Source organism: Myotis lucifugus, unplaced genomic scaffold (assembly GCF_000147115.1).
Source record: "Myotis lucifugus unplaced genomic scaffold, Myoluc2.0 scaffold_482, whole genome shotgun sequence".
NCBI classification, from domain to species: Eukaryota; Metazoa; Chordata; class Mammalia; order Chiroptera; family Vespertilionidae; genus Myotis; species Myotis lucifugus.
Window position 1 is genome coordinate 181,983 of NW_005871530.1, and position 13,299 is coordinate 195,281.

At 48.4% G+C, this 13,299-nt stretch overlaps 1 protein-coding gene across 3 annotated transcripts in view; it reads right to left on the reverse strand.

Moving 5' to 3' along the window:
- ZNF274 (zinc finger protein 274) overlaps window positions 1-13,299 on the reverse strand; it is a 20,736-nt gene extending 7,437 nt beyond the window's left edge. For 2 of the 3 annotated variants that reach the window (XM_014445765.2, XM_023744667.1), the window contains exons 1-3: window positions 13,219-13,299; window positions 10,382-10,508; window positions 9,600-9,695 (exon numbers count right to left, since the gene is read on the reverse strand). In XM_014445765.2, coding sequence (XP_014301251.1) covers window positions 9,600-9,695; window positions 10,382-10,508; window positions 13,219-13,233 — 238 coding nt within the window. In that variant the 5' untranslated portion in view covers window positions 13,234-13,299. The remainder of the gene's footprint in view (window positions 1-9,599; window positions 9,696-10,381; window positions 10,509-13,218) is intronic. The other variant, XM_023744668.1, reaches the window with a different exon arrangement.

Genomic DNA, 13,299 nt, shown 5'->3' on the forward strand with positions numbered 1-13,299 from the left:
CTCACTCCTTTAACCCGCTCCCTTTGGCGCTGACTTCCCGCCGGGGCTTCGGGGTTCAACCCCGCCCCGCCCCCACCCAAGTCCTGGGTTCGAAGACATAGTTTTTCTTTCTTTTTTTTGGTTTTGTTTTACTTCTTGAAATGGAAGCTCGTAAGGCTGGAAACTTCCCTCTGAGGTAACGCGGCCCCCTGGCCAGAGCCCCCAGCGGATGCGGGCTGGGCGCCTCCCGAGAGGCCGGACTGTTCCGCAATCAGCAGGCCGGACCCTGAGCAGCCCTCATCCCCGTGTCTCTGCAGCTTCCTGACCCTGAACATGTTGGTTTTGGATCCTTGGTTCGTCAGGGCGTTTTACTGGGTGCCTCTCCCTTAAAGTTACTGCTGGGTTCTTCTTATCCCCCACCCCCGGGTTCTGACGGACTTATTTCTCCTTTAATGTTGGTCATGAATTTAGTTTCTTCTCTTATCCTTGGGGGCACTGGGTGCTTTTCAAAATCTTGCGCTGAGTGCTCGCTCAGAAATGTGAGCTCGTGTTGTTTTAAGCCGCAGAACCTTCTGGGTCGGGGTGTCAGGAGCTCAGCGGGTCCTTACGGTGCCGAGCGCCCAAGGGGCCCGCAGGCCAACACGGTTCTGCACAGTCACCATCAAAACCCGACAGCTGAGCCCCAGCTTGACTTCCAACCGCACAAACCACCCGCAGTGGAAACTGAATGTGACACCAGACCCAGGGACTCCCGCCGAGCCGGCCCCCCCCTTACACAGCCCCGACCCCAGGCCGGCCTGTGGGCCCGCAGCTGTTCCCATCCCACCAGGGACAGGAGAGCAGATGGGCGCTCTGTGCTGATGGGAAGGGAAACGCAATGGTCCAAAGACGCTGGCAACAGGGTTACTCCCCCGGTCACGTGGCTGGCTGCACACAGCGTGTTACTCCCGCGGTCACATGGCTGGCTGCACACGGCGCGTGTTACTCCCGCGGTCACGTGGCTGACTGCACACAGCGTGTTACTCCGGCAGTCACGTGGCTGACTGCACACGGCGAGTGTTACTCCCGCGGTCACCTGGCTGACTGCACACAGGGCATTACTCCTGCGGTCACATGGCTGACTGCACAGGGCGCGTGTTATCCCATGGTCACGTGGCTGACTGGCGGCGAGCATAGGCTCTGCCACTGCCAGCATTGGGAGAGTGTGTGACACCCCGCCCACCACTAGCCCGGGGAGAGAGAAAAACTCTGGGTAGGGTTTCTATTGCAAGCACACTGCTTTTGAACCTTCATAAAAAAAAAAATCGTAGTGTGAACCATCTGCGGAGGAACAGAGGTCCTGGCTTTCGGCCCACCAGCCGGGTGCCCCCAGGGAAGCCTGGGCCACGTAATCCACTCACTTGCAACTAGGACAGGCTGAAGGGAGCTGCTGTTTTCCTCTCATGCACCTTCTGTCACCTGCTTCTCTCCCAAGGTAAGTGGGTCCCTCACAGCAGTTTCCTAACGAAGCTGACAACTAACCAGGTGCATGTCGGCGACGGCCCACAAACCTAAGTTACCCAATTACAGCAACTGCTGAGGCTGCCAACTGGGTTTTGTGCACCGGAAACACCAAACCCAGGCCCAGAGAAGGACCTGCTGAAGGTGTGGATGATCACCTTGATATCAGGCAAAGTCTTGGGATCCACAACAGCAGCTGCCATTTCATAAAGGCCCCATAGTCTCAGTAAACAAGTGTCCAACCTTTACACAAAGAAGATCATGTTGGGAGAGGCTGGGAACCCTGCCCAGGGCCCCTCAGGGAACATAACAGGGATACAAACCCTGGATTTCTCCTAACCACCACCTCACTTTTTCTCAGATGTGCCCAAGTGTGTCTCACCCAGAGTCTTCACATTGGCCACCTCCCTACCAGGCCGTCTTTCCCATGTTCCCATCCAGCTCTCAGCTCATGTGTCACCTCCTCAGAGCTGTCTTCCTGCCCACTTCCAAAGCACGCACACTACCCACCCTCCCAAGCAGGCCCCATTGTGTCATTTCTCTTAGAGCACTGACTCATCTCCAAGTCTCTGGTCCAGTAATTACTTACTGTCACCTCTTCACCTCTATAGCAGCCCTGCCCAGGGAATTTGATCGAAAGACATGTCTTAGATCTGCACTGTCCCACCTCGCAGCCACCAGCTGCACATGACCAAGGAACATTTGAAGGAAGGCCAGTCCCACTAAGTTCAATCAGCTGCATGTGCTCTGGAATAAAAGAGGCCAATGAGATGGGCCTCCCCACTTGATTCCTCACCGTAACCCACACCTGAGACAGCGCTAGGCACTCGGGCAGGTGCTCAAGCAGTATTTGTTGACTCAACACGGCTTCAAAGGGCCTTTTAGTCTTCTGCCTGGATTTCCCATTTCTGTCAAATTCCAGAAAATCTCACTGGCACTGAAATTGTGGCCTATGTAGAAATTATCCTGGGAGGATTGCTGCTGCTACAAAGTCCCCACCTGCTTGGGAGTCTGAGCCATGGCTTGAAGTACAGGCCTCAGAGTAAGAGGACATCTAGTTCACACCCCCACCTGCTGCTTCCCAGAGGAGCCAGGCCAGCAGGTGGCATTCCTGCTCCCACGGTAAAGTGGCTCCAGCGGCACTTCCCTGGGGGCTATAGGACTTAAGTCCTAACTTTATACACTTCTAGCCTTTGTAAGCCCTCAAAAGTTAATATTTACACCTATTCAATTCTTCTACATTCCACTAACATAACTTTCTTCAAATAAAGCCTGTCCATTCCTTAATTTATTCTTGGGTACAATTTCCAAAAAGTATTAACAAAATCTTTCCTTCATTTGTATTCAATTGGTTATTCCTGGTATAAGGCAAAACTATTAATTTCTGCATTATTTTATAATTTGTCACACTTTTATATGTATATATTTTTTATTGATTCCAGAGATGGATAGAAACATCAATGATGAGAATCACTGATTGGCTGCCTCCTGCATGCCCCCCATTGGGAATTGAGCCTGCAACCCAGGCATGTGCCCTTGACCTGAACTGAACCTGGGACCCTTCTGTCCCCAGGCCAACAACCTATCCACTGAGCCAAACCGGCTAAGGCTAATTGGTCACATTTCTGAATTCATTACTATTTCAGAGGGTCAGCCTTTGCCAGTCTGTGTTCCTATTCTGTCTGAATTGTTCATGTTCCATGAAACCATCTTTCTTTTTAAATATATTTTTGATTTCAGAGAGGAATGGAGGAGAGATAGAAACATCAAAGATGAGAATTATTGATTAGCTGCCTCCTGCACGCCCCCTACTAGGGATTGAGCCCAAAACCTGGGCATGTGCCCTTGACCTGAATCAAACCCAGGACCCTTCAGTCAGCAGGACGCTCTATCCCTGAGCCACACCAGCCAGGGCATGGAAACCATCTTTTAACAGAAAGCTGGAAGGCAGTCCCTGCCCAGATCAGGACTGAGATGTAACTGGCCGCTGCACAGTTACGGGCAGCACCTCTAAGATGGAACATCACCCCCCACGCAGTTTCCTTCTTGGGCTGTATTCACAACCTCTCAGTTTCTACATCCTGCCAGCCAGAAGCAATCAACACACATTCATATTTGTGTTTTATGTGTATGTTTTTAAGAAAAAGGCATATATAATATGTGCATCCATGTATCTTTACATATGTAAGACACATACGGTTAAAAGATATTTTAAGAAACGCACATATATCTTAGAGATTTTTTCATCCAGTACACAGATCTGGCTCATCCTTTGTAACAGTTGTGCAAAGCAGTATAATGAAAACAACTACATGTGGTGCTGAATATCTGTATAGTTTTCCCCTGCATAGTCTTTTTTCGACCCCCTGTATAGTCTTTTACCTTGACTCTTTATTTGCTTAATCAAAGTTACCCCAAAAATGGGCTCTTGGATCATTTTTTTCTCCTCCATTTTGGATTCAGTTATTCCTGCTTTGATCTGATTTATCTTCTTTCCTTAGATCTTTTGGAGGTGTCCCCCCCGCAAATGTTTGCTATGCTTAGTTCACTTGTTTCTCTTCATATTCAATTAATAGGGAAGGAATTATCCTGGAGATTACATCTGGATATCCAGGAGAGTGGTGCCAGGTAAAAGGATCAAGATTGCATGGGCTTTAGAGAACAAAACAGGTATGTGGAAGGTGACAGAGGACATAGTGTTTTCAAATAAAGATTTCACAGTATGTGACCACACTCTTCCAGGCTGGGTTCCTATCTCCAAGGACGTGCGCTCTCAGAGTTCTTCATAGCACTATTTCATCTTAAGATTTCCTTCATCATCCCTTATATACTCTCATCGCAAAGCCTTGCCTTGTCTTCAAAGTCTGCTCTAAGACGCCCTCATGCAGCACTTATTCACTCAAGTTTCCTGAGTCAGAGATTCAGTGACTGTCTTAGCAACTGGGGACACATCACAAATTGAAATATTTGTTCCAGGTGTTCAGGTCAGATAACAGGACAAGCTGGGAAAGCAGGACCTGTTTTATTTGTATACTTTTATCATCTGTTTTATGCAGTTTGCCTCCTGTATGACTTATTTGGTGTAAAAACAGAGTGAGACATTTCATTCTTCTTCAATATGGTTGGTTCAATCCAGTGTAAGGCTTTTTGTTTGCTTGCTGTCAGGTAAGGTGAGACCAAGGCTGTGGCTTTCACCTGCACAGGTTGCATTGAGAGTGACCTCTCATATGAATCCTCTGTTGCGGGACACGATGAGGACTCCTACTGAAGGTCTTGCCGTGGGTTCTGTGATTCCTGAAGCCTTCCTAACACTGGCCACATCCTCAGGCGCATTCCAGTATGACTTGTGAGGCTGAACGAGAGAGCTACTCCTTGGGCCTTTTCCACAGCAATCACATCCCCATGGTTTCAGATTTCTCAGATGTAATTACTTGGTGTTAGAACTTTTTCCATGACTAGATTTTTTTTGGGTCCAGTATGAATTCTCTCAAAACTGACTGAATCAGACCAGAAGCCTTTCCTGCTATGGTCATATTCCTCAGATTACGTCTGTTTGAGTCGTCATGTTGAAAACTCGTGAAGAGGACTAACTCCGTTCAGTCTCTGCATGGTAGTCTCCCATGTGTAGAGAAGGATTTTCTTCTCTTCCAACAAAATTCTCATTTTTTTCCCCTACTAATGTTAGTATTCCTTTGAGAGTTGCCACATTCATATTTGTAGGGCTCATCTTCTGCTTAATTTCTTGACAAATCAAAAAAGTTCAATGTCCTGCAAGCTTTCCTACAATCATGACCTTCAAAACAGTGTCTTCATTCCATTGCTTTCCTAAGGGTTAAATCTAAATTATGTGTCAAGTTTTCTACTCGAACCACACATATGGCAAAATCTTCTTTAAAGAACACTGTGTGATGGTTGAAGATCTGAGTGCCATCAAATATTTCTCCACATATGCCCTAGCCAGTTTTGATCAGTGGATAAAGCATCCGCCTGCAGACCAAAGGGTCCCGGGTTAGATTCCGGTCAAGGGCATGTACCTTGGTTGCAGGCTCCTCCTGGGTGAGGGCCCTGGTCAGGGCTCATTCAGGAGGCAACCAATAGATGTGTTTCTCACACATCAATGTTTCTCTCTGTCTTTCCCTCTCTTTTTCACTCTCCCTAAAAAATCAATAGAAAAATATCTTTGGGTGAGGATTAACAACAAAAAAACAACAACAAAATATTTCTCCACATTCCTTATCTTCACATCTTTTCAAATCAGCACCTACATGAAGATGAATGCCCTCTGTCTCAAGTGTTTACCATTTCCTTCTACTTCCACCAACGCCCATGCTGCCATTGTTGCAATCATGGGGAGCCAGAGGGGCATGTGAGTTGAGCTGTGTCAGAAAGGCCTGGTTTCCACTCATTCCCCATCCTCCGAATGAGCTATAGCAGTATTGGGAGAAAGTGGCCACTGCAAGAGATGGCTGTCTCCTCTAACAGTAAAGCATGCCATTCCAAACGCCTATGATTCCCATGTTTTTAATACATTGCCCGGGCCTCCTGAGGTTCAGACAGGTGCACTCAACTTACAAACTTCTAAGTCCCCTCTCATTCATAACTCATTAACAGAATGGGTCAAGACATGGGACAATTCCAAACCCTTGAATTTAGGTGAAAGTTACTAGGGAGTTCTTTGTACTCTTCATGAAACTCTTTTGTTTAAAAAATTATTGTTATTATTATTATTATTTATAAGTGCCCTTGACAGGAATTGAAGGCAGGACCCTTTGGTCCATAGGCTGACACTCTATCCACTGAGTCAAACCAGCTAGGGCAAAAAAGTATTTCAACATAATAAGAAAAACAAAACCTCTATTTTTACCCTTCAAAAACCTATGCCTTAACCAGACTTCCCCGTGTCACTGCATAATGCCAAAAGTTCTTCTTTATTGTATTTTAAGAATGAGATACAAAAAGAACTTATATGGTAAATACACATGTAACAAAGACTAGTCACAGGAAGTTCCTGGAAGCCTTTGCCTATGGGATTGCCGGCAGGCTGCCCCCTTGGTCAGTCACTCGCCCAGCCCACTGCGTCCACCTCTGAATGGGAGAAGCACCATGCCAGCCCCACGACTGCTCTCTCAGGCCAAGTACCATCACCTCTTCCCCAGATGCTGCCTCGGCCACGGCTTCCAGCTGCCTACCACCGTTCTTTCTTCACAAGCCCCCGAATATGGGTAGCTGCTACAGTGTTTTGGACAGGTTCAAGCCTTGGACTGAGGAGAGGGCACAGTCGTCTCATTGCCACGTGCAAGTCCCAGCTTGGAGGGCAGAGCCTTCCCAGCGCAATTAGCCAACAGCTATAGCTTTAAGCTTGAACCTGTGGTCCAAACACGTGGCCCCATGTGTCTGAGTGATAGAGTTCAGGTGCATGCAGTTGAGTAGGGCTGAAACCAACGAGAATGTTGTAAACATCTTGATCACTCCCCTACTTTGCCTCATGGCATCTGCTATAAAATAAAGACACGGCTTGTGGTCGCTGTCTCTCTCCATCAGAGAGGGCAGCGTCCCACCGAGACCCAGATTTTGTTCTCATGTCTGTCTTTTCTAAGCCTTTCATCAGCCCCACTCGGTTCACCCTTGGCCGTGCCGGCGTGGCACACCCGAATATGCCAAGCTCCAATCTGTCACCCCAAACTCTGTCTCCATGCCTGGAAGCTCTCTCCTAACCGGTTTGGCTCAGTGGATAGAGCGTCGGCCTGCGGACTGAAAGGTCCCAGGTTCGATTCCGGTCAAGGGCATGTACCTTAGTTGCGGGCACATCCCCAGTAGGAGGTGTGCAGGAGGCAGCTGATTGGTGTTTCTCTCTCATCGATGTTTCTAACTCTTTATCCTTCTCCCTTTCTCTCTATAAAAAATCAATAAGATATATTTTTTAAAAAAGTCTGCAGAATCCCCCCTCCACGCCCCCCCCCCCCAATCAGCTTGAATATCACCCCAGTGTCCCAGACCACCTCCTGTGGAATAATCCCCACGCTCCCTTTACACCAGGCCCTTTCCCTCAGGACGCACCATATTTATGTGAGCATGGTCCCATCTGTGCAATTTGTCTGCAGAAGCTATAAACTACCAGACCACAAAGTCCACGACGGCACCACCAGAGTGATTAATGCCCTGCACAAGACACAGGAGGGCTTCCACGGTGCTGTGAGGTGAAGGGACTCTGACATCAGAGGAGCCAGGCACCGTCCCTCAGGGACACACACAGACAGGACCTGATGGCAGAGGAGCCAGGCGCTGTCCCCTGACGCCTGGCCAGGGCGAGTGTCCTGGTGAGCCTCCTGCACATGGTCTCTGTGCTGGCACAAGCCCTGATCCTGTCTCCCTTGGCAGCTGGAGTCATCAAACTCCTAGGTCAGGCTGAAGTGCATTCAGGAAGGTCTGGCCCCTCAGGACCAAATCAATGGGGGAAAAATATCCTCAGGTTAGGACTGGAAACAAACAAAAAAACTAGTTCATGATAAACAGGATGTTTCCAATAAGTGGAAGAACCTAGACTGAAAATGGGCGCTGAAAGAACACCTGCCCTACGCTATACAACATGAAAAAATGCCAGACAAGTAAAACAGCTAAGAAAAAAACCAAAGAAACTAGGAAACAAAACAAAAATACTTGTATAACCTACCTATGTATGATATAGAGCCTAGAACAGGAATAAAAATAAATAAATCCTAAAATTTATTTTTTTTACTCCTCACCAGACAAATATTTTTTCCATTGATTTTTTAGAGAGTGTAAGGGAGGGGGAGAGACAGAGAGAGAAACATCGGTGGGGGATCAAACCTGCAGCCCAGACAGGTGCCCTGGACCTGGAATCAAACCTGCAGCCCTTTGGGGCAAGGCCAACACTCTAGCCACTGAGCACACCAGCCAGGGCTTAAAGGATTTTACACAGCAATTTGTTGCTACCACTTTCAGCTTACATCTTGGTTGATTCTCAAGTTCCATTTCTATAAATCCTACCTACAAGAAAAACCAACCTGAATGTGCCCAAAAATAAAATGTATACAAGGAATTTTTTTTCCAACAACTTGAATGTCCATCAAGAGAAAAATTAAATATGAACTATACTGCATCTTTTAAAATGAAGCAGACCTGTATTAAGAACAACCCAAAATATAAACATATACAAATGTCCCTCAACTTAGGGATGGGTTATGTCCCAATAAACCCATCCTAAGTTGAAAATATCCTAACTTGAAAATGCAGTTAACCCAGCCTACCTTAAACACACTCAGAACACTTCCATTAGCCCACAGTGGGGCAAAATCATCTAACACGAGTGCGGAACGTCTGGCCCACAGGCCTTATCATTTAGTCTGGCCCTGTCAAGGCATTAGGGGTGAGTTCATCAAATGTTTGACCAAATATAGCAGGTTAGTTTTTAAGTGGATAATTTTGTATGGCCTGAGAATGATGTTATAAATATCTAAATGGTCCCTGGCAGAAAAAAGTTTTCCCCACTCCTGATCTAACACAAAGCCTGCTTGATAATAGTGTTGAACATCTTAAATTGTTAAATACTATACTGAAAGCACCACCATAAAGTTAAAAACTTATTTCAAACTATAGTTGAGTAGGGGACAGTATTCATATACATATATGTAAACATAAAAAGGAAAGGCTGGTGTGGTTCAGTGATTGGAGCAGCAGTCGCCAACTGGTGGTCTGTGGATTAGACTGTCTTGAGGGTTCGATTCCTGGTCAAGGGCACGCACCTGGGTTGCAGTTCACTCCCCACCCCTGGATAGGGCGTATGTGGGAGGCAACCAGTTGATGTCTCCCTCCCTCTCTCTCTGAAAAGCAATGGAAAGAATATCCTCAGGTGAGGATTAATAAAAAAAAAAAAAAGCCTGGCCAGGGACACACACCAGTTAGTGGTGGTTACATGAGGGGAGAGCAGTCGAAAATGAGTGGAGCCAACCGACCACCAGCCCCAGGTTCACGTTCAACCAAGCAGCACACCCTGACCCTGAGGCCGCTGCATGTCTGCAGACACTCACCCCAGCACCCCACCCGGTTCCCTGTCCAGTCAGCCCATTCCCTGCCAGGACTCCCGCGTGCCTGGCTCTCACCTGAAAAGGTGTCTTGAGGAATTCCTCTCTCCACCGACCAGAGCTCTTCCTCCTCCTCTAACCGAGACACCACCTCTGGCTTAGAAAGCTGATATTCTGCCCAAGGGAAGAGAGACAGGGCTTGGGGGTCTGCGCTCGGGAGAAAATGCTTTCCTGCTGTGGCACCTGGTCTCCTAGAAAGTGACTTCGGTCTAGGGCAGTGATGATAACCCGCCCACCGCCTGTGTCTGCTGCTGCTTGCTTTCCGGGACCCCCTTCCTGGTAAAGCTGGCAGTAGACCCAGTTCTGGCCAGCAAGTCATCAGGGGAAGTGTGTCAGAGGGGCCATAGGGCTTTTTCTCTTTTGCTAAATACAACAGCTGTGAAAACAACACCAGCCGGGGCTGCCCATCCCCTTCGTCCTGCTTTTAACAGGAAAGTGATGCGTGGAGCCATGATGCAGTTACCCAGTTACCGACCTGAGAGTGGAAACGTTCACCCTAACCCCAGAGATGGAAGGGGTCGGGGTCTGGGACGCCACCCCTGAGCTGCTGGACGCGGACACCATGCCCTCTGGAATTCAAGGCCTCTGAGGGGTGGGCTAGGTGACGCTTGCTTCCGAACTCACAGGCAAAGATGCCCTTTACCCAGGGGTACAAAATAAAGCCCTCTCCCCCAAGCTCTGGGCCTCGACTCCTGCACTCTGACCCCTGCAGCCTGAGCCCAAGCAGACACACGCACGTCAGCGGCACCACAATCGAGCAGCAAAGCGCACATCTTTATCGACACGGAGGCCGGGCTTACCCACGGAGGCCAGGTTCCTGTAGTTCTCCAGCACCACCTGTCTGTACAGGGACTTCTGCTCAGGATCCAGCAGTTCCCACTCCTCCGGGTCAAAACCCATGCTCACATCTTCAAAAGCCACCGGTTCCTAAAAGCCACAGGTTCCTGTTCAGCTGGGGCGTGTCACCTCTCCGAGTGACAGGACAATGTGGGGGGCTGAGGACGGGCAGGCACAGGCTACCAGAGGACCGGAGAGGGTGCCCGGGGTGTCATTGGGTTTTCCTGCGTCCGCCTGACTCTGAGCAATCCCAAGCTGGACTTCACTCAGGCCACACGGCTGAAGAGGGTTCTTTTTTTTTATTTTATTTTATTGCTTAAAGCATTACAAAGGGTATTACATATGTGTCCTTTTTTTTCCCCGCCCTTGACAATACCCCGGCTTCCCCTACCCCCCAGTGCCTTATGTCCATTGGTTACGCTCATATGCATGCATACAAGTCCTTCGGTTGATCTCTTACCCCCCTCCCTCCTGCCCCCCTACCCTCCCCGGCCTTCCCGCTGCAGTTTGACAATCTGTTTGAGGCAGCTCTGCCTCTGTATCTATTATTGTTCAAAAGTTTATAATGGTCTATATTATCCATGAATGAGTGAGATCATGTGGTATTTTTCCGTCATTGACTGGCTTATTTCACTTAGCATAATGCTCTCCAGTTCCATCCATGCCGTTGCAAATGGTAAGAGTTCCTTCTTTTTTACAGCAGCATAGCATTCCATCGTGTAGATGTACCACAGTTTTCTAATCCATTCATCTACTGATGGGCACTTAGGCTGTTTCCAGATCTTAGCTATGGTGAATGGTGCTGCTCTGAACATATGGGTGCATATATCCTTTCTGATTGGTGTTTGAAGAGGGTTCTTGATGTTCTTAAAGCCCGGTGGTTCTCAACCTTGGCTGCACTTTAGAATCATATTGGGAATCTTTTTAAAATCCTGATTTCTGGGCCTCATCCTCCGGAAATTCTGTTTCTTTGTTATGGGGTGGGGCCACAACATTAGGAACAAAGAAACAATTTCCGGAGGTTGCCCAGAAATCAGGATTTTAAAAAGATTCCCAGGTGATTCTAATGTGCAGCCAAGGTTGAGAACCACTGTTAAAGCCTCCCCATTCCTTATGAATCTAGGGTTTCCAACACTGGTGTCAGGGTGTCTGTCTCCCCCCTAGGGGAGTCCCTGCGCTGAATCCTGGCACCCCAGCCTGCAGCCCCCACCCCCTGCCCGCACTGCTTCTACTTCCTTCAACTGCCAAGGAGCCACCTTTCCTAGTGGCCCAGCTCATGTTACCTCTAGCTTTGCTGCTAGCTGGCGGTTGAAATCTAAAAACGAGTGTGATCGGCTTGGTGGGCGTGGCTCAGTGGTCGAGCATCAACCCATAAACCAGGAGGTCAAGGTTGGATTCCTGGTGGGGGTACACGTCCAGGGTTTCAGGCTCCATCCCCAGTGCGGGGGCATCAGGAAGCAGCCGATCCATGATTCTCACTCATCACTGATGTTTCCATCTCTTTCCCTCTCCCTCCCTCTCTGAAATCAATACAAATATTTTTAAGAAAATAAAAATTAAATATGAAAAATATAAATAAATAGGAGTGTGGTTGGCCTGGCCGGTGTGGCTCAGTGGTTGTGCATTGTCCCAGGAACCAAGCGGTCAGAGTTCGATTCCTGGGTGTTTCAGCCCGATCCCCAGCAGGGGGCGTGCAGGAGGCAGCCCACCCCTGGTTCTCTCTTATCACTGACGTTTCTATCTCTTCCCCTCTTCCTCCCTCTCTGAAATGAAGAAAAATATACTTAAAAATGTGTACAGTGGGGCCTTGACTTTCGAGTTTAATTCGTTCGGAGACCAAGCTCGTTAAGGAGCTCATTAAGGAGCTCGTTAACTCAAATTACTCTATCAACTCAATGCAAAAAATCGGCCGAGAGACAGCTGGTATCTCAAAAAACTCGTTAGTCAGGACACTTGTAAGTCAGGGCCCCACTGTATATTAAAACATATATATGCCCTAGCTCAGTGGTCAGCAAACTCATTAGTCAACAGAGCCAAATATGAACACTACAACGATTGAAATTTCTTTTGAGAGTCAAATTTTTTAAACTTTAACTATACAGGTAGGTACATTGTTATTAACTTCATGAGGGTACTCCTAAGGCTTAGGAAGAGCCACACTCAAGGGGCCAAAGAGCCACATGTGGCTCTCGAGCCGCAGTTTGCCGACCACAGCCCTAGCTGGTTTGGCTCCATGGATAGAGTGTCGGCCTGTGGACTGAGGGGGTCCCAGGTTCGATTCTGGCTCGATTCCCAGTGGGGGGTGTGCAGGAGGCAGCCCATCAATGATTCTCCCTCATCATTGATGTTTCTCTCTCTCTCCCCCTCTCCCTTCCTCTATAAAATCAATAAAATATATTAAATAAAACCAGACAAAAAACTATACACACACACACACACACATATACTAGAGGCCTGATGCACGAAATTCGTGCAAGGGGTTTGGCCCCTAGCAGCCCCAGCTTCACCCGGAAGGTCGTCTGGAAGGACACCCGGAAGGTCGTCTGGCTGTCCAGTCTAATTAGCATATTATGCTTTTATTATTATAGATTATTATTATTATTATAGATGTATTAGAATCCCAGTTAGGGACCTCATAAGTAACACTCCTTTGGGAAGCTAAGCACCTGCGGCCCCTCCCTCCACTCAGCTCTCCCGCCCCCGGGCTCGAGGCCCCAGGGGCACCCCACCCCCGACCGCTCCCCCCCACTCCCCCATTCAGGGCTCGGGTACCCTAAAACCTAAGGAGGCCCCTACTCACATGCAACCAGGCCATGGGAAGCCCGGAGCCATGCCTTCCTCTCCGACGCGGATGGCGGTAACCGGCGCAGTCCTAAGAGGA